The 20,880-nt window shown below is 41.4% G+C and overlaps 2 protein-coding genes across 2 annotated transcripts; one reads left to right on the top strand and one right to left on the bottom strand.

The window, feature by feature from the left end:
* Positions 1 to 18: 18 nt before the first annotated feature.
* birc7 (baculoviral IAP repeat containing 7) lies at positions 19 to 3,669 on the bottom strand. The gene is made up of 7 exons (XM_063463821.1): positions 3,011 to 3,669; positions 2,426 to 2,525; positions 1,958 to 2,039; positions 1,786 to 1,831; positions 823 to 1,032; positions 511 to 576; positions 19 to 329 (listed from the first exon to the last, which is right to left on the bottom strand). The coding sequence occupies exons 1-7, from the start codon at positions 3,549 to 3,551 to the stop codon at positions 130 to 132; spliced, it is 1,245 nt and encodes a 414-aa protein (XP_063319891.1). The 5' UTR covers positions 3,552 to 3,669; the 3' UTR covers positions 19 to 129.
* A 1,049-nt stretch (positions 3,670 to 4,718) lies between these two features.
* On the top strand, positions 4,719 to 12,706 carry LOC134618722 (YTH domain-containing family protein 1-like). The gene is made up of 6 exons (XM_063464258.1): positions 4,719 to 5,184; positions 5,996 to 6,020; positions 9,036 to 9,115; positions 9,387 to 11,033; positions 11,181 to 11,225; positions 11,396 to 12,706. The coding sequence occupies exons 1-6, from the start codon at positions 5,158 to 5,160 to the stop codon at positions 11,420 to 11,422; spliced, it is 1,851 nt and encodes a 616-aa protein (XP_063320328.1). The 5' UTR covers positions 4,719 to 5,157; the 3' UTR covers positions 11,423 to 12,706.
* Positions 12,707 to 20,880: the final 8,174 nt, after the last annotated feature.

Genomic DNA, 20,880 nt, shown 5'->3' with positions numbered 1-20,880 from the left:
ATCTGGTAACCCTGACAAAATAAGCAATCAGCACTCTTTATTCTTTCCAGTACAACAGAAACTGGGGCCTGTGGAAAACTCAAGGCCACTCATGCAACACCTGTATAGGGGTGGCTTTTCACTACAGCCTTAGGACATGAAAGCACGGACGCTGCCTCTGATGACAGCTCTGCAGATGGGGCAGTGACGTAGGCTGGCAGCACAATCACCACAAACCACCAGATGACCACAGGGGATGAAAACAATGGACACAAGCTTGTCCATGCACACTTTACAGGTCCTCTCCTCCTGCAGCTGCCTCAGCAGCTCCTCTGGACTGTTTTCCTTAACTGTTGGGAGAAACCGATGAAGACAAACACACAAACTATTTGTTTAAGCACAATGTTGTAAGTCAAGCCTAAAGCAATTATACACATTTACTGTTTAATTGGTTGATTTCAAATAAATAAAACTACTACAAGCACAAAATTTTGATCTTTTTTGAAAATCTTTGAGATATTGACTGCTGACCTTTCTCTCTGGCAGGTGTCTGTGTTCTTACATTTCCAGCACTGGAGCCTTGCCTCATCTCTGGCTCTGATGTACGCAAACATTAAGAGTCAGTCAGATATATTCGGAACTTAAGGATCTATTAAAATGGTGAATTTTCCTTAATAAAAACAAAACCATTTGAATTCTAATTGAAATACAATGGCTGTTGAACAAATACAGTGAAAGGAAAAGTAGAAACCCCCCCCCCCCTTGTATTGTGAAGTGGAAGTATATACAGTAGCAGAAAATTTATGTAAATAAACTTAGTTGCTTTCTAACAATGACAGCTACCTCTGCTTCGAGGCCTCCTCTGTCTGTCTTCCTCCTCCGCCTGCAGTACATCAGTAACCAGGTCAGATACAGACGTGTAATGCTGGCCTGTCAGAAGGTACTTGGTTTGGACCAGACTCTCCACCAGGCTGGCTTCAAAGCCCATCTGGAGCACAGTCTGTACCACAGGAGAAAGCATGGCCGATGAAGCTCCCAGACCTCCGACCAGATCTGGGGATCAGAGGAAGGGAAATGCCAGGATGATGAGAGAAGCAGCAGCCTTCACTGGATGCCATGTGAATTTTATACTAGTCTAAGCACCCCACACACTCTACCCTCTATAAGATAATGTGTAAATAATTGCCAAATTGTGCAAGCTTACCTCCGTCTGCCAATATATAAACATTTCAAAGCACAGACCCCTTCTGCATTTCAGCTGCTATGGATTATAATTGTGCTTCCTTCATTGTATGGAATAATTGCCCTCTCATGCCTGCCCTGCAACCATGAGCAATAGTCAAATGGCTTCCATAGCTCTCCCTAATTACTTCAATTTTAGAGCAAACATTAGCTCAGGTAATTGATCGCCCATTAATTTCATTTTCAGCCGCCCCCAAAGCAATGAGAATAGAAAGAAATGGACCTGCTACTCAGTGGCTAATTTAAGGTATTAAATCGAGTTTGTGAAAGGTATGCCTTTATCCATCAGATCTGTATTTCAACCAAAGTGGTCGACTTAGGAATAAATCAATCAAGTGGCCGCAGACCTCTTTTCTCTCTTTGTGTGACTTGCAGTGCAAACAGAAATGTTTGATCCCCCTTTTTCTCTCTTGTGTGAACAAGCAAGACTGAGTGTTGATGGTTTAAATCTTTGCTATATATAGAGTACACATATATAATTAGAGACATGAAAGCAGAAGGCTGCTATGTTGTTAGTCATATCTCCTCAGCAAAAGTTAGATTTTTTCTTTTTATAGGACTTACCGCCTCTGGAGCTGATATCTCTACCCGAGGAGGTCTGTGATCCTCCCTGGAGAAGTAATATACATTTTTTTTATTTTACTGATTTAAATGCAGCAGTGACAAACTACAGCTCATTAATGTGCAGCTATAATATCTCCAATGTTCCAAATAGATAAGAAGCAAAAGGTCTCACCATAGTGTCATCCAGGTGGAAATGAGTGTCCTGTATGTTGCTGATGTATTCCTGCCCCCTCGTTTGGATTAGGAACTCACATCTGAAAACAAAAGCTGCTTTATAATCTACAATATACAGACACACATTTATGCATATGGTGTATATGTGTGTGCCAGAGATTTGGCCAAGAGCATCTTTTCAAATATAATACCACCTAATTATTTTTTCAGTTCATTTCTCAAATCAAACATGAACGATCTTGATAACTCTGGCTGTAGGTTTGTGGTAATTAGGTCATGCTGCAGAACGAATTTGGGACTGATCACATGCATCTCTGATGATATTATGTGATGCGAATTTTGACATCCAGAGTGACTAAAACCTTTGCACAGTGCTCGATATAAAAAGAAATATTGCCATGGCATGACACAAAAAAAGCATTCAGCTGATGTTTCAATATCTGCCTGCGAAATGTCCTGTTGTTACCGTGGAAACCATTTGGCATGTTCCTGCCAGGGGTCGTCGCCTGGCTCCCAGTTCCTCAGCCCTCCGTCGCAGTAGAAGCATTTGACATTGTCACCGTGACCTGCGATAATATAAGACGGCTGTGAAAAGGGAGCAATGACACACGCCCACTTAATCTTCGCAGCTTTAGAACGAACTCAGAAAATCTCTTCACACACCAAAGGAATAAAATACATGCAAAAACTATAACCTGAACAAATTGTAATGAAGGTTAATCAAGCCTTCCCTGATACTGTCTTGACAAAACTGCTTGGAATGCTGTTCATGATATTGTGTCCACACCCTGTGTACTGCCTGAAGCTGTACAGATCCTACCTCTTTAGCAGCTCCAGCTTTGTCTAGGTTGTTCTGTCCACAACATCATGAGTCAGCAGGACAATTGTACCATGAACTCTCACACAGTGGGGCTGGTCACTCTAGCAGTGACAAGATCTGTGCTGGATATTTTACTTACAAATACGAATAAATACTATAGTTTTGCTCATCATTTGTTAAAAACAAGAGGTGATCAGCGTTATTAGGCTATAAAGTGAGACATTTGAGTACCTGTGTAGAAAAAGCCTGCTCTGGCAAGAACATCGGGTTGGATTGAGGCTTCGGTGGGCCAGTTGTGGAAAGTGGTGAGCCGCGAATCCTCTGCTTCCATCTCTGGGTAGACTGCTTGCCCAGCTGTTCCCTGGTCATCCATAGTCATCCTCTGGAGCTGACTCAAAAGCTGTCCATCCACAGAATCTGAGGAGTCAGCTTGAAGTGGGATATTTCCTACAGCTCGACCCAGAATGAAGCTGCAAGCAGGGAAATGTCTTTTATGCTCAGTGGCTGGGCTATCCCCTTGTACCCAGCATCTTAAAATCACTCCACAGCAGAAACACTGTACTTTATCCCCAGGGCCTAGAAAGAAAAATCCTGCCTTGGCCAGATCTCCAGATGTGACAGGTGCATCTGCTGGCCAGTTGTGGAAAGTTCGAAGTCTCTCCCCTTCTCTTCGCATCTGAGGCTCCTCAAGGATGTGAAGCATAGCTTGCCTGTCATCCATCATTGTGTAGCATATAGGTTTCCCTTTCCCTTTTTGTTCTGTGCCAGTCATCCCTTTTGCGGTCCATAGTGGAGCGCACACTGAAGGTCAGCGCAGCACATCCAGTTGAAAATAATGTGATCAGCTGCAGGGGGCCTGCACAGTGACCTACAGGAGACTGCTTTCCAGAAAATCCCACAAATGCCAGAATATTTGCTCTTTGATCCTTGAATGAATGACAGCCTGAACATGCCATGTTGCTCCGCCTCTTAGGAAAACACTGCAAAACATTTCAGCAGCATGCCTTTCCCTAATAACTAATAATTGTTAAAAGGATGCTTTTCTTTAAACAAAATAGCAGAAAACAACTTAATATATAGGTCATGAGAATAAAGGTAAATAAAAATGAGAGCTTGCACAATAAAATGTGAAAACTAATTGCTTAAATACACAAAATAATAAGATGTGTCATCTTCTTTCTTGGAAGGAAAAAAGTGTACATTTAAATCTAATTAAAAGATCTTCTAACTAAATAGTCTATAATATATGAGAAAGTTGGGATGTTGAATATCTAGATGATGAGCCACGAGGCAAGCCAAGTCAAAACATAACCTACACAAGATGGGGAAAATAAAACAGCTCTTATAACGACTTTGATTTGATTATAGATAATCAAACATTTTCTATTAACACTATACACAGTAAATAAATTTGACCTTTGACTAAGTTTAGGGGATTGCGTATGTCTCGTGCTTCCTCCTAGTGGTTAAAGGGTGTAACATTTACTGCACAATTGCATTTCTAATCTATGTAAAATTAGCTATACTAAAATAATCATGACAACTCAACTGTTTTCCTCACTGTGTTTCAGGCTGATTATATACCAAATTCATAACAATGGGAAACCAGTGGCGCTGTGCACACAGTCTCACATGAGCGCTGTGTCTGACTGAACTGTCAGTTCTAGGGGGCCTGCAGAAAACCACCAGCAGTCTGCTGACACCTCCTGGCGCTATTTACACCCACAGGGGATGCAGAAAATAGCACTCGTGACACTGGAATAGTACTTATAGAACTAGAATTATGGTTTTGTGTTTTTTGTTTTATTTTGTTTTTTGTTAAACGACTTGGATTTATTCGTTGCTACCATTAAATCACAGCCATGGATGCACTTTGCCGATGGTAAGGATGCCTCAAACTTTTGCCACCCCGTGGGGAACGACGTGAACTACAGCGGCGGCTCAAAGCCCGGATGGAGCAGCCATTGGGGAAGTGTACAGGGCTTTAACGTAACTGAGGAGGTCTCTCTCTCTCTCTCTCTCTCCCTCTGTGGAATAAAAAAAAAAAGACAAAGTAAGAGGCGACCGAAAATATTCACGGTCGGAAAGGCCCGTTCGGCGACACGTACCATCAACTTGAATACCTTTACCGGGGACTTGACTGCTTTCGGACGCAGTATCCGAAGCGACTGACTTGAACTGTGGAAGTTGGGATACGTCCACACAGCGGAAAATATACAGCTGAGCCTGCGCTACAACTGCTAGCCACACGCTAAGCGGCGCAGCTAGCCACAAAGCTAACTGTAACTGAGCTGTGAACTTGCTTTTCAAATCACGGGGGTTGCAATTCAGTCACAAGCTCAGGCTCTGTGAGAATCCAGGGATTTGCTTAATGAATTATGTCTGCCACAAGCATTGACCCTCAGGTAGGAAGGACGACTTACTTCGTCTGTAGAGAGCTTCTAGGCTACCTCACCCGCTAACGTTAACGATTTATTGGGCTATGGCTATTGCTCGGAAGTGCTAGCAAGCCACTAGCATTTGGCCGGTGCTTGTAGCTAGCGAGTTAGCCACTTTCCGTGAAATTGCTAAATGTTTTAATGGACGAGTAAGAAAGATGACACTTTTGCGTAAATATTCAGGCTGTTGTCAGATGTATCTTTAACAGAATCGATATGTTTTGTTGCCGATTGGGGACGGGGGAAAAGTAGCAGCCAATGCCTGAATACGTGAAACCCAAAGCTAGTTAACGTCAACAGATTTACATAAAGGCTCAGGCTAACTTATTCTTTAAATAGTAACTTTTATAATGGAATGTTTTCTCGTGTCTGGGCTGTGCAAAATGTTTGAATCTGCTAAGAAACACTAAGCTGAAAGCTGCATTAAGTCTGATGGCTTTTGTAGAGCCATTTTAAGGGAGCTATGGTAGTTAGCAAAGTTGTATGTGGATTAGAGCTATCATAAACTGGTTATTTAAATAAACAGTTAATCATAGACCATTACATTGTACAATATGCCAAATAAAAGTGTAATTACTATACACCTTTTAATATAGAATAGCGTAAGGCAAGTGTTTCAGATGGCTCTCTTCGGGAAGTAGTCTCATGTTCAGTTTCTAGGCAATGGATAGGTAACATTATGGGTTGTACTCACAAGCTACGTGTGATATCTCAGGTCGACTCAAAATAACTTTGTGGTCTTCTTTTCCCCCCTTTTCTATGATTTACTTGGATACAGAGATCAAAGGGACAAGCATCTAAAGGTGAGTTGTGGATGACTGTATCAAGATAATTACTTTTTACATCTAAAGACCAGGACAAATTAAAGGAAAACTTTAAATGCTTGGCCTGGAGATATCCAGTGGATCTGTTTTGCTGTTGTGGTTTGAGTCCACTTATCACCTTAGAGGGAAGAGTATCTGGATTACTACAATATTGTTCTTGAAGATCACCTTTGTTCTATGACGAATAATTTTAATTAGATGTCAGTGGCCTTTTTTTTGGATGATAGTACCCTCATCCCTCATAGTCATTTAAATGACTATGGAAATATAAATCATATGCTACCAGAGCCATGTCACAAGTAGCATATGATTGATTTTTGAACCAATGTCTTGGACAGTGCACCATCACCATTATCATAACACTAAATATCTTTTAGTACAATGTTTTTACAGTCCCCCAGACACAGACACTTTTTAGAATAAATGCCAACTTTCATAGATGAACTCTTTAGAATTTGGCAGATTAAGATTGGGTCAGTGTCCGAAATTGTCCTTTTCCACATGTAGCAATTAAAGGAGATAGTTTCCCGGGTTGGTACTACTTAAAACACTGTAACAACATGTAACAACATCTGTGTTACAACAGACCGAAGAACCATAGTCTGGTTTTACTTAAACCAGCGAAATTGGCATCCTTGTCCTCTCTGTGGTGTGCAATACCATATTTCTGAGTAATTAGTACACTATGCTGGAGATTGATACAGTGTAATGGAAATTTATTGTTAAAATTATCTAATTGGATTGTCAAACTACATTGTTTATTGTGTTTGACACTGGTAGATGAATAGCTACATTAAAAGGTGATATCTTTTCCGCTAGCGATTTTTAAAAATTTTTATGCTCTTATTCTTCATAAGTCAAGTGTTAACATGTAATACAAATAATATTAAAGCCAAATGGCAAAATATTGTACTATTTCACATTCAGTGGGACATACTAGATTAGAATACCTTTGCTATTAAAAATAAAAATTTCAGAAACCTGTAGATTGGTAGATTGGGGGTGTCAAACACAAGGCCCGTGGGTCAGAATTAGTCTGGCAAAGACCCCGTTCCGGCCCAGTGGAGGGCTTTGGAAAATGTGATGGAGGGAATAGATTATGGACTTTTAACTGTATTTTACAGTATTTCCTACTGATAAAGACCATTGACACCAACAAAATAGAAATACTAGATAAACATTAACAAATAAAACACTGCAAAGTTCCTGGTTTTTCACTGCCTGCTATAAAAATGTTATATATATATTTTTAGAGTAGATCCACGGGGGGGGGGGGGGTAATGGACATTTAATTGGCAGTTGGCTGGCAGAATGTTTTTATTTGTGCAGACGGATCTCTTACATTTGTGGCCTTGCATTTGTGTATGTGGCCTATGATGTAAAATTTGACATCCTCCCTTTCCTGTGGATTCAGTAACATTTTCAAGAATGTGGCATTTGGGCGAACGTGTTTTATTTTTATGTTTACAGACGAGATTGATATTAATGAGATGCAATGATTTATGTCTCTTATGGTTTGGCATTTATTTAGTTCATGATTTTATAGTAAGGGCACAAATCCATCTCTGCAGTATGACACACACACACCCATAGCCTAGAAAATTGCCTGCAAATGTTTGCAATATAATAAAGGGTGGGGGAATAAAGGTTCCAATCACTGGAGATGCACTATATTCCAGTTTACATTTCCTAAATCCCATGTTGATAAAATTTCACATCCTTCACACACTTTCCATCCACATTAACAGTCTTTTTCCAGTGAATACTCCCATATGGAATATATATATATAAATCTTATAAAGTTTGTATCTGTCTTGTGTGAAACTTGTATGAAAAGCATACAAGAGTGAAAACAGATATAAGATCCCTTGAAAAATTATATAAATGAAACTTGTATGTTTTGGATACTTCCTAAAACAATATATGAAAGTAATGAGAAAGTGGCCACTTTCATGAGTAAATTATATAAGCCTTATATGATTCACTATATGAAGCAAGCCAAATCTGATGCAAGTCTTTTATAAGTTTTTTCTATTTCTTTTCCATATGGGCTAACATAATCAGAAACCCTTGTAATCAGAGTGAATTGTATCATACCACCAAATTGTTAAAAATTGCAATGAAAAAGCTATTTTGAAAAGAACCTGCTTAATGTTGTTTTGAAGGCACAATAAGAACTTCCTGTTGCTTCAAAATTGCTCTCATCTCACAGGTGAGGGGCACACTTGTGTCTCCAGAAACTTGGTATTTTCAGTGTAAAACACAAAAGTCCTGGGTACTCAGAGCTTTAAATATCAAAATGTAGTTTTTGATGATAAATCACATTTTTATTACATTATTACTCCACCCGTGCCTCAAAATTCTTATTACTGCAGCTGTCCAAAACAATGACTCCTTTGTACTGTAATGTTGTAGCTGATTTGTGTAAATTAACTTTTTTTTGTATTTTTTATCCCAACCAATTATTACACAGAAAGATTTACTCACAATTTATTATTGTCGGTTCTTCATGAACACTGATATTGGTATATTTCATCTGCTGCAGCTTTTGGAGTAGGTGAAGTGACAGACAGGTCTTAAATTGTGCTCATCTCAGGTCTGACTGGCAGCAGGCCACAAGCTCATCCACATCTGGTATATGGTTGTCTGGCATGGTTTGCCAGTTTTGGTGTAATGTTTGGGTTGGTTTTTTTTTTGGTTCGTTTTTTTTTTTTTTTTTCGTCTTTTGGAAAAGCAGAGACATTAAAGACTGATTAAACTAACATTTATAGAACTAATATATTTGAGAAATCGAAGACAACATCAGTGTGATTTGATTTTTGATTTTGTAAAAATATATTAAGAGTTTCATACATTCATAAGGTTATCCCTGAACACACTACATCTTGAAAGCTAAAAAAGCTGTTGCTATATAGACCTCAAAACATAACTGCATCCTCAGTACAAAATAAGTTTAAATGATCCATTAATGGGTTTTTTTGGTTTTTTTTGCAGTGCAAAATGGTTCACTGCATCAGAAGGACACTGTCCATGACAATGACTTTGAGCCATACCTCACTAGTCAATCAACTCAGGTAAAGTCTGCTCTTCAGCTTCTCTCACATGAGTTGTAAGAATGTTATTCATTATCGAATGCCACAGCATGGCAAATGTATGAACAGTCACTGTTTATAAAAAAGTGAACCGGGTAACCTAAGCAGTGAAATGGGATTTGTTAAGAAGCATTTAGCTATTTACCTATCAAAAATCTACAACTAGCAGAGTTGTATTTAATTTGTTGTGGGGTATTTTTAAGTTTAACTCAGTTACTTGCTAATGTTGTGATTCTGACTTCTATTCATTCAGAACAACAGTTACCAGTCCATCACCGACCCTTACTTGCCAAGCTACTACGCTCCTTCCATTGGATTTCCGTACCCCCTAAGTGAGGCTCCCTGGTCCACAGGTGGGGACCCCCCTATTCCATACCTCACCCCATATGGACCCTTGAGTAATGGAGACCATCACTTCATGCCGGACACAGTGTTTGGCCAGCCAGGGGGCCTGGGAAGCAGTATCTATCCCCACAGGTTTAACTTTTTCCCTGAAAACCCTGCCTTCTCTGCTTGGGGGACGAGTGGCTCCCAGGGCCAGCAGACTCAAAGTTCAGCCTATGGTGGCAGCTATAGCTATCCTCCCAGCTCCCTGGGGGGCACTCTGGTGCCTGATGGTCAGACAGGGTTTCACAGTGACACCCTGAACAAAGCCCCTGGTATGAACAGCCTGGAGCAGGGTATGGTTGGCTTGAAGATCGGTGGGGATGTCACTGGTCAGGGGTCAGCAGTAAAGGCTGTAGGATCTGTGATTGGTGGACCTGCAGTGGCAGCCACAGGAAATGGAGCAACGCCGATTGGAATGCCCCCACCTAAACCCACCTCCTGGGCGGCCATTGCCAGCAAGCCTGCCAAACCACAGCAGCTAAAAGCTAAGGTGAAGCCAGGGATGCCCAACCCAGGGGGAGCTCTTCCCCCACCACCCATCAAACACAACATGAACATTGGGACCTGGGAAAAGGGCCCAGTGACTAAAGTAGCCACAGCTCCACTGCAGCAACAGCAGCAGCCTCTTGGCCTGCCTCATGCCATGCCACCTCAACCCCCCATGCAGCAAGGACCCATGCAGCCCCCTCCTCCTCAGTCTTTGGTGCAACCCCAGATGCCACCTATGGCCTTACAGCCCCAGCCCCCCCATCACCACCAGCCACCACCCCAGCCCTACCAAAACCACACCCAGCCCCCACAACCCCAAACCCGCTGGATTGCTCCACGCAACCGTAACCAAGGTTATGGCCAGGGTGGACCTGGCCATGATGGTAGTGGTGTGATGGGTGTGGTTGGTAGTGGGAACAATGGTCCCCAAGCATCTTCCAGCCAAGGACCTGGTGGAGAGTCGCACCCAGTGCTGGAGAAGCTGCGGGCCTCCCATAGCTACAACCCCAAGGACTTTGATTGGAACCTGAAGAATGGCCGTGTTTTCATCATTAAGAGCTACTCTGAGGATGATATTCATCGCTCCATCAAGTACTCCATCTGGTGCAGCACTGAGCATGGCAACAAGCGGCTGGACTCAGCCTTCCGGGCCATGAATGGTAAAGGTCCTGTATACCTCCTGTTCAGTGTCAATGGCAGTGGTCATTTCTGTGGTGTGGCAGAGATGCGTTCACCAGTGGACTATGGGACCAGTGCTGGTGTTTGGGCACAGGACAAGTGGAAAGGCAAGTTTGATGTGGACTGGTTGTTTGTTAAGGATGTGCCTAATAGCCAGCTGCGCCACATCCGCTTGGAGAACAACGACAACAAGCCAGTGACCAACTCCCGTGATACCCAGGAGGTACCTCTGGAAAAGGCCAAGCAGGTGCTCAAAATCATTGCCACCTACAAACACACAACCTCCATCTTTGATGACTTCTCCCATTATGAGAAGAGACAGGAAGAAGAGGAAGAGGTGCGCAAGGTGGGTACAGTCATCTCTCTGTTATCTTAAAAATAGGATTTTGTACCTTTTTAGTGGAAAACTGGTGAAAGTTTCTTTAGATAATTTGACTCTTGATTTGTTCCTGATCTTGTTTTTGTCTGTTTCCTCTTTGCTCTTTTTTGACAGACTTTTGAACCTGCTCAGATACAGAACCGCTCTCGGTTGGATCAGGTAAAAAGCTGACTTTTTTTTTTTTGCCATTTGATCAGCACTTTAAATACATGTAGACATCTGTTCACCAAGAAATGCTGCACTTACTTTGTTGTTGTCTAATGATCATATGAGTAATGTTTGAGTAATTTCTTTTTGTTTGTTGTTTTTGTTCTTTTTTTTCTGAACAGGAGCGCCAGAACAGGAATAAACAATAGAAGACATCTATCCTTGGCTTGATCAACAGTTACACTAGGACTTGATTTAAAAAAGACAGAAGATTATGAAAATGCAAGCAAACCCTTCTTTTTTTTTATTTTTTTTATTTAATCCTGGTGAATCTGCCATCATTGACACTTGTGCTTTTTTTTTTTTTTTTGCCCCATGTACCACCACGTTTTGTGCAGGGATAACAAGCTGATTTAATGTATTACCTAGCCACCACCACCACCACCACTCTTTTTATTTCAGTTTTTTATAAACATTTTTCTTCCCATTCCATGACGTACTCTTCTCTCAACAGACTGGTTTTCTCTCTCTTGCCCACCCACTCCCCCCTCCTCTTTCCAATTGAATCAGGGTTTGACTGCACCATGGAGGAAAAAAAAAATCTGCCACTTTATATTTCAGTACAATCAGGAACGGATGTGTCCTGCCCCTATTTGTCCATTTGGGGGCAACATTGCCATGCTTCAGAGGTTTAACTGTGCCAACAGGGTTGGAGGATCACAAAGGCAATGTTGGACTTGGAACTGTGCGATAATAAAACTTCTTCAAGGTTTTATCTATTTTTCATTCAGATCGACAAAATCTCTATTTTTTGGCTTACTACTGACAATTTTCATTTCAGAAACCTGTTTTCTGGAGCCTTAACATTTTTTTTTCTAATTATTGGTGACTTCTCAAAAGAACTGCTCAAACAGTGACACTGCTGGAGAAATCAGGGATAGTGTGAAGTCACACGGGACTCGAGACATTTCAGAGGAGGAATTGCAAAGGCCTCTGGGAAAGAAATAATGGATGTGTCCTCCACAACCAGAACTCTCACCATTTAAATCAAAAATTGTACTATTGACATCCTTCACACCCCTCTGCTTTGCTTTCTTTTGATGTTTGTCGTGAAGGGGTCCTTTGTATGTTTCATCAGGAGATTCTGCTTGTGTACACAACCCAGTCTGAGAGAATTGTCGCATCCACCACCTTAAATTACTTTATCAGATTTATGTAATGATGTAAGTGCTGCATTGAATCAATTGTTGCTATCATATTTTTGTTCCACAAAAAGGGGGAAGGTTCCGATATTTGTCTAGTCACCGTCATTCTGTCTTAATCCTTTCTTTGTTTTTTCCTTTAATTTGGTTTCGCTAAGTCTATCATGTTGGTCATAATGCTAAGCTTTAACGTAGGAGCCTATATATTCATGGAGAAAGCCTAAAAATGTATAACCTAAAAATTAATGTAACTGATTTAATATCAAGTAAGAAAAAAAATACGAAGAATGAGATGTGGTTTCTGTGTGTTTTTTGGATGTTGCGATTATAGTTTGTTCTAGACTGAAGCCATTGATTATGATACTGTAAACTACATTGAGGTATGTTTAAAAAAAAAAAGATTGGATATTAAAAAATAAAAAATATTATTAGATGTGTGGGCCCATGCATGGCAAGCTGCATAATGGAAATCTGTTGGGGATGGCTGAAGTATTATTTACTCTGCAGCTTGTTTTTTCGGGTGATGACGGGTGTTCAGACGCCTTGGAGCATTCACAGCAAGATTATTTGTGAGATCAGTTGGTTCGCGCCTCGTGATTAGTTTGAGATTGTCATTTAATCTTGGACTGAAAGATTACAAAGATGAAGAGAGGAATTCATGACTGCCTCTTTGCCTTTTAAGGGATTTTTATTTTTGTTTCTCTCGTCTGTGTAATTCTTATTTTTAATCTGTTGTGATTTTACAGTAAGCTAATTCAATTTTCAGATTCCACTTCACAGTTCTCTGAAGTCGTGTCACCTTAACAGTAATGTCAGGTAAACATGTCCTGGAAATAAGCTGTTTGTATTCTCAGATTATGTTAGATTATGTGAGTGTTGTGCGATCTGTCTTGACTGTTAACACCGTTAAAACATTGAAATGGCACAAGTGCTGCACTGTGCTGAGGTACTTCAAGTCATTTGAACTGTCTGCTTCACAGCAGTATTTTCCAGGTGTGTGTTTGCACCTGACCAGTGTAAACCCCCCCCCCCCCCCCCCCCCCCCCCCAAAAATCATCGAGAGAACTGCCATCTAACAGTAGCCTTTGTTCTTTGTCTCCTCATTTTTATTTTTATTTTTAAATCTGCACTAATCAATAGCTAGGTGGATCTAAGCAATACGGTGAACATGTTTGCCTTCACCAACACCACTCTCACCAAGCAGCGTAAAGGCAGGGAAAAGCTTAAGGATGCCGCCGACGACCCGTTGCAGCCACAGCCGTCTTTCTCTCAGGAAGCGACTGGTTGTGATTGTAGGACAGGGCCTAAATGCATGTTAATGTAAACTGTCAGGAAATGTTTGCTGCAAGAGGGATGTCAGGTTAGCCATGAAATTATATTTATTAAAGAAAGGATCAATGAAATACAAAGTACTAAATAAACCTTATCTTGTAGGCCACAGCTGTAGTGAAGATACCTTGTTTAAAAGATCTATCTTGGTTTTCTATCTTAAAAAAAATCAAGCCTTAATAAACTGTCCATTCAGAAATTACTTCGTCTTGATCTCATGAATTCTTTGTGAGTAACTAAACAAACATTTAGTGGCCTTATATAATGAGTGAAATCTCTGTAGTGCAGCCTGCAGAGCTTAAATGTCACTGAAAGGTTTTCTTTGCTGCAATTTGTTTTTCTTTGTGTTTTTCACCATGATGCTGACAACAGTGTAAATACTTTATTGTAGTATAAGGCACCTGTGTTCACAGTTTCAAATAGTCTAGAGAAGAATTTGAGTGCACAAATGGAGTTGCTGCACCCTGGAATAAAAATAAAAACAGATTTGAAATTTATTGAAATTGATTTAGCCATTTTACGCTTCTAAAATAATACAAGATAGAGGCTTTAGGTTTGAATTAGGAAAAGGGTGGGGGTAATCTAGTTGTTTAGTCTGAGATGTCTTTTTCGCTTGCTGTAAATGTAAGTTGTTTTGAAACTCCGTTAATGATATAATTGATCCACAATAGATTTTCTTTTCTTCCCTTGACAGGAGCTCTCCGTGGTGCTGAATTCTTGATTTGAAGGACCTGCTGGTAGGATGTTCCAGTCACAATCTGGCGTGAAAACACTCTGAAATCTTTTGTGAAACAGAGATGGAGAATTTCTTCTACCTTAGATATACATTAATGTAATCATTTTAAAGGATGTGTGGACAAATGAGTGAATCCTTTCCAGATCATCAGGGAAGATCTGTGGAACAAAACCTATATCACAAGACCGCTAATGTGTAACTCTTAGTTCTACATTTATAAAATATGCTTATGCAAACAGTCCATGGATTCAAAACTGGGATGAGGGCATACAATTGGTAATAAAATAATCACAAGAACAGATAGAAAACTCAGTGCAGCTTATTCTTTATTTGTTTTGCATCATTACAAAATATAATTTCAGCTATAACAACGGGCAAACAATATTTTCAGACTATCTACAGATTAAACAGCAAAAGGTGCTATATAACTGCTAATAGAATGAGATGAGTTCTTTTTGCTGGAAATCTTTCTGAGTGAATTAAAGAAAAAAAAGATTTTAATAGGTGGCACAAGCTCCAAACCTGAGGCTTCAAGTTACATGACAGCAGCAAATACTGAACTAAAAGTGTTGGAAAATGACAGAAAACACGACCTTTGGCTCTTTGTGGTAATGTTGGACCATTCATTTATTCATATCTAATGAAGCTTTTATTTATTAATATGTTTTGAAGACCTTCAGATGATCATTAGAAGCATACCCATCTGAGCTAAATTTGATCGAGGTATCAACCAAAAACATCCAGTGGAGACCAGGACTATCACAGGCACTATTCTTCTGTAGTGCTGGTTGTAAATCAATGGCCTGTTTAACAGCAGAGTGAAATCCGAGCTGGTCTAAAAGGAGCAGTCAATTATTTTGTGGGACTTTATCTTATTTAGTATTCATTGCTATGCCCCCTGAGTGATATACAGCTTCCGCGATGCGTTGTCTGAGGGACGCCTGTAGGTGGCATTGAATCGCCTATATTTCTATATGCTGACTCCGTGCGAATAAACCCTGTCGCTATGGTCAGTTTGTATCCCTTCGAGGCTCTTCAGCCTGTGCTGTGGGCCCGAGGATTCAGCCACACCGTGAGGTGTGTCGGAGTGGAACTGCTGTCCTACTTTTCCTCTAGAAATAATTCATCAGACGCCAACCCCGGCTGAAGCTAGTAAAGTCCACAACACCTCGGTGGTGGCCTCTGTTACATTTGGTAAAATACCTTTAAAAAATTGCCACACAAGGACAGCACAGAATCCCACCGATATGGATTTAGCATTCATGCGCTCACAGCTGTTTCCGCTGTCAGACACATACAGTTTGGCGATTTCTTGGCGAGCTTCGGAGCTGGTGCACCAAAACAATTTGCTGCTTAACGGTCTCGCTTAATTTTAAAAGCACAACAAATATAAAAACATTTTATTTTAGTTTTTATGTAATTGGTCCCAAATCTCCCGCTTGGGTTTAGAAATGTCATGTGTTTGTTTGTTTGTGTGTGTTTTTGTTTTAGGATTGGCGCACTTAAAAATGAAAGCCTTTCACTGAGTACTAAATTTAAAAGAAGAAGAAGGCTGAAGAAGACCATATTTTAAAATGATTCCCGAGAGTGTTTTATAAAACCAAGAGGTGGACTTCTGACTTGGCAACTACGTTGTGCGTATCCAGATTTCAGATACACTTTGCATTTAAAGGATATCCCGGACTAATCAGGGATTTCAAAGCAATGTGTTTCTCACCAATGACTTGAAATAAACGCTAGATTGGACTACCCCAATTCTATACCAAAATGGCCTATTAAAGTACGCATTGCGTCCATACAGTCAAAGCAACACACACACACACACACACACACACACACACACACATCCGAGCTTCCGCGTGCGCACGCACACACGCGCCGCTGAGTGACAGTACAGCAGTCAGCTTTATCCTGCTGCTATGGTCGGCAGTGAGGGCCTGTCCCCCCCTCCCCTCCTAGCATTCGGGGTCAAAGGAGCGCACTCTAAGCCGACAACCTGATGAAATAACGAAGGAATAAAATGTGAAGCATGATGCTGTGTAGATTCCTCTCTTGGCATTCACCGCGTGCCTTAATTGTATGGACATTAAATCAAGGTCCGCTGTGAACACGCAGAGTGACAACCCTTTAAGAAGTCGCCTTCTCACCCCGCCGACGGGTGCAGAATGAAGACGAGCAAGCAGCTTCTAAGAATGCCTGACCTCCACACGCTCAAACCCCCAGCATCTTCTGCCAAGGAGGATGCAAGACTGCTTGACTGCGATTTAAGTACTGCTCCCGTTTCCGTGCGCGCGCTCGGGTGTACACGCACACACACATACTTACGCACACACAGGTACGCATCTTCTCTATCTTTCTCTTACACACACACACGCACACACACACACAGACAAAAGTAAAGCCGATTTGCAACACAATCACGCGCGCGCACAAGCATTTCGGACACTCAAATCTAAAAGCCGATTTGTAGCCTACACCAGCAATAATGCGCACCGCCACATTCTTTCCCCCGCGCCTCTTTAGATTGCACGCAAAGAAATATTGATATCACTGCGCCACAACTCGGAGCCCCCCTCCCTCCTCCCCCTCTCCCCATCATATCAGAATACGATCCATAAAGATGAGAAACAAACCTTAGCGTGGCGTTTTTGCAAACACTTGCGCTCTCTAATTCGGCGGGTTGCGAGTCTTTACGCATCTCTTGGCACGATACTTCGCGCAGATTGACACCTCAAAGCTACACAGCCTCTCGCTTTGTCCTTCCTCATAAAAAAAGAAAAAGAAAACCCACTCATTTTACATTAGCCTGACCAAAAACACAAAGAGTTAAATGTAAAAGAAAGCAACCACGATGGCAGTGCGTCACAAGGCTATTTGAAGTCATACATCCCAGTGCGAAGAGTACTGTATGTTCCATTTCATTTTGGCTTGAGTGCAGTTCCTCGACTTGTCCACGATCAACGCCCTCGGACAAAACGCGCGATGTCTCCTCTGCTGCTGACAAACTACAGAAGGCTAGTTTTACAATAGACTACTGAATATCTTGAGACCCCAGGTCGCTTCTTCTACAGCACTCTAGCATATCCCTAAAGCTCGTTGAGTCGGCAGGCTGCTTTTCTCGTGCTTGAGGTGAGGGGAAAATGGCTTCTTCATCTTCAGAAATGTCCTCCTCTACCAAGAGTCAGTCGGTTCCTTTCGTTTCGTGTCTTTTTAATCTGACCCATTTCAGGCACAATCCAGCCCTGGATGCATGCCCCCTCTCTCGCTCCCCCCTTTCTCTCTCTCTCTCTCTCTTTCGGGCTGTGTGATCCACTGTCTCCCGGATTAGAGCGCCCCTCTCTTCCCATCCTAGACAATCGCGAGTCTCTGCTGATTGGGCTTCAGCGCAAGAGGATTACATGGGCGCACAATGACGTCATGGCCCGGGGCCCAAACCACCACCCGCCCCCCTTCTCTCCTCACCTCCCCCCATTAAAACCAAATCCTCATCAGCCCCAAATGTCCTTGAAACCACCGACCTGACTTTCTGCAACGCGTCATGCATGCATGCATCGGTGCATTTTACTGTGTATGCTTACAGATAATAGAGTAGCTGTAGTCCATAGCCAGAATTTACTAACAAATCCAAGTTAGCCTGGTTACCGAAGAAGCCAAATATACGTGGGATGTCCAGCGTCGCTTGTGTGCACCTGAACCCCTTGAAGGTTTTCCTTGCAGATGCAGGCGCAGCGTCCAATTCCTGCTTCATGTGATGTTTCAGGCTTGTGGTAAAAATAAATAAATAAATAATTAAATTTGAGCATGCTCAAACGTGACCAGCACTTTGTTGTCATTATGAGTTCAGCATAATTTCCTAAAGCAACAAAATGAAGTTTTCACTTGTTTCAGGGACCCACAGCTCGTTGGCGTCTAATCTTAAATTATGACTAGATTAGGAGATGTTAATGAGATGTTAACCGTGGGCAAACGGTGAAGGGGTTTCTGCTTTGCAAACTAACCACTGGTTTTGCAGTTAGCATGTTGCAAATGTAACAGGCACACAGCATGTAAAGCTTTCTGTGTTAAACGTTTTATCCAGAAAATCGGTGCTTGCCAGTCTGCAAAACTGTGATTGTAGTCACGGTTATTGCCTCTAAGGTCTGCGGTCTGTGATCCTGGATGGTCAGGGCCATCATCACATGCTGCCGCAGTGTATAATGTTCCACGACATCATGCACACTCTGTAAATGGTGTACAAGACACTAGGAAGTGGTTATTCTTTTATTCTTTAGCCTGACTGATAGTATTGTAGCAGTCTCGTTAAACATTTTTTATGTTTTAATTTTAGAGGCGTTGACTTGTTAGGTTGTCTGCCTTTTAGGTGTATATTTGTCAGTGCCCCTAAAGGTAGGTTTGATTATTTATTTATTTTTGGTTTGCTTGTTTTGGAGCAGATATTTTTGCCTGTTGCTTCCTCCTTCACTTTCCATCTTGCAGTTCCTATTTGTAAAATACTTTTAAATATTCTTAATATCATTCGGGTCAAACTAAATGTTCCCTGCTTTTTTGTATTCCATTGGATCTATTTTATTATTTTAGACGCCGTTTCCATACCAGCATCGAACAGTGTTATTAAACCTATATGATTTTTTTCATCGCAATTTTGCGTAAACACACAAGTCCCCTAAATAGTGCCGCATACTAACACGTATGCATATTATACATTTAAACGCCATTCCCATGAAATCCTTCAGTATTTTAATTTTTGTCCCGGAAGAAAATGTCATTGGATTTTCAAATGTTTCTTCCCTCTTCCGTAGCGTGGTTCTACCTCCCACTGTTGGCTGAACAAAGACAGGGAGAGGAAGAACCGTCAGCCTTGTTTAGGAAGAATCCGCTGCGTTGCTCTCGATAACTGAGCCCATAGAATCGCAAATGTGGTCTTTTTCGAGCAAATGTAATTATTAACTATTTTACCAGGCGCTTTCTATTGACTCATCCCAGCCCCCGCTGCAATCTGCATCGCTAAACAAGCTTCCAGCATTTACTTTAATTCAAGTCAATTCCCTAAGTCACCTAATTTGTTAGGCCTATAAGCCTGCTGGTTCCTGATGCCAAAATGCAATAACCCATATAGCACAGCGGCCACCTGCTACAGGAGATGCGTCCTCTATCCAAATATAGCCTATACTGATAAATCCACGTCGGCTTGGACTCGAAATCCTTTGTTCAGTGTCTTACTCTCGTCGTTCCTGGCATCCTCCAGCTATGCACCACAGTGTGGCTCCATCATATCTTCTCTTCACTTTGTGCAGCGCAGGTTTTCTTCACGGTTTAAAAAAACACCCTAACAAAATAAATAAATAAAAGAAAGAAAAATACATACAAGAGCGGGAATTACGCCTAAACGTGAACGAAATGCCCTCCGTGTCTCTCCACATGCACGAAGAAGCAAAGACAGCTAGATTGTGAATTGAATTGCAGTTGCTTTTTCCCTCCTCGTCTCTCCCTCTGCCGAGCTAAGCGGCCTCCACATCTTAAGCTGAATGAAGGGGGAGTTGTCCCTGTGCATTACAATGACATTCAGGCCCCATTCATTCAGCCACTGTCTAACGGTCTTTGGACAGCAAATGCACCCCCATCGGGGGGTCGCAGCCCCCTCATTACACCCCCAATCCCAACATGCAGCCCCCCACAATAGCCCCAACAAAAGAGAAAGGAGAGTCGGCCCCAGTTGTGCGAGCTGCGGCCCCTGGACTTTTGAGGTATGCTGGGAAAATATTCCTGTGCATTTGAATTGCATTAAGAAACGTGCCGCGGTGGAGTTTAACGTGAACACGCCATTAAAACGTTTCAAAAATAAACGGTTTTTATGCTGCGTGCTGTTTATAATTTCTCAATGCCTATCCCTTTTTAACATATTGACCTTTTCTGCAGCAGGTGCAACAAGCTTTCCTATAAACGTTCAAAGCAGTTATCAGGTAAAACACAAAACGCTCTCTTATTTAACTGCCTATTAACGCTATTAAACATTATGTGAATGGCAAAGTTGGCGCAAACAGGTAAAAAAATGCTGTGAGAATGCGCAAAGAGAGGTGAGCTATAGACCAGTTTCAAACAGTTTTGCATATTCATGCACATGCTGCGTGAAGTTTAGTTTTTTCTCTCTCTCTGCGCGAAATTGCAAATCAGAATGCAAATCAATTAAAAATGAATGCATTTGCAAACATTGCGGAAAAATGTAATTTTGAAATGAAACATGTTTTTATGCTAATAGCAACATTTAAAAATTAGCAGCTTTTGTGCTGTAAAAAAATAAATTAAAAAAACAAACAAACAAACAAACAAAAAAACATCTGGAAGTCCTGCAGTAATGACCAGTGCAAGCAAACAAACATCCGCAGTCATCATAAAATCTGAC

This window comes from Pelmatolapia mariae, linkage group LG20, assembly GCF_036321145.2.
Source record: "Pelmatolapia mariae isolate MD_Pm_ZW linkage group LG20, Pm_UMD_F_2, whole genome shotgun sequence".
Classification (NCBI taxonomy): domain Eukaryota; kingdom Metazoa; phylum Chordata; class Actinopteri; order Cichliformes; family Cichlidae; genus Pelmatolapia; species Pelmatolapia mariae.
Note: the sequence above shows the minus strand (reverse complement) of the source record. Positions and strands in the feature narration are given on the sequence as shown.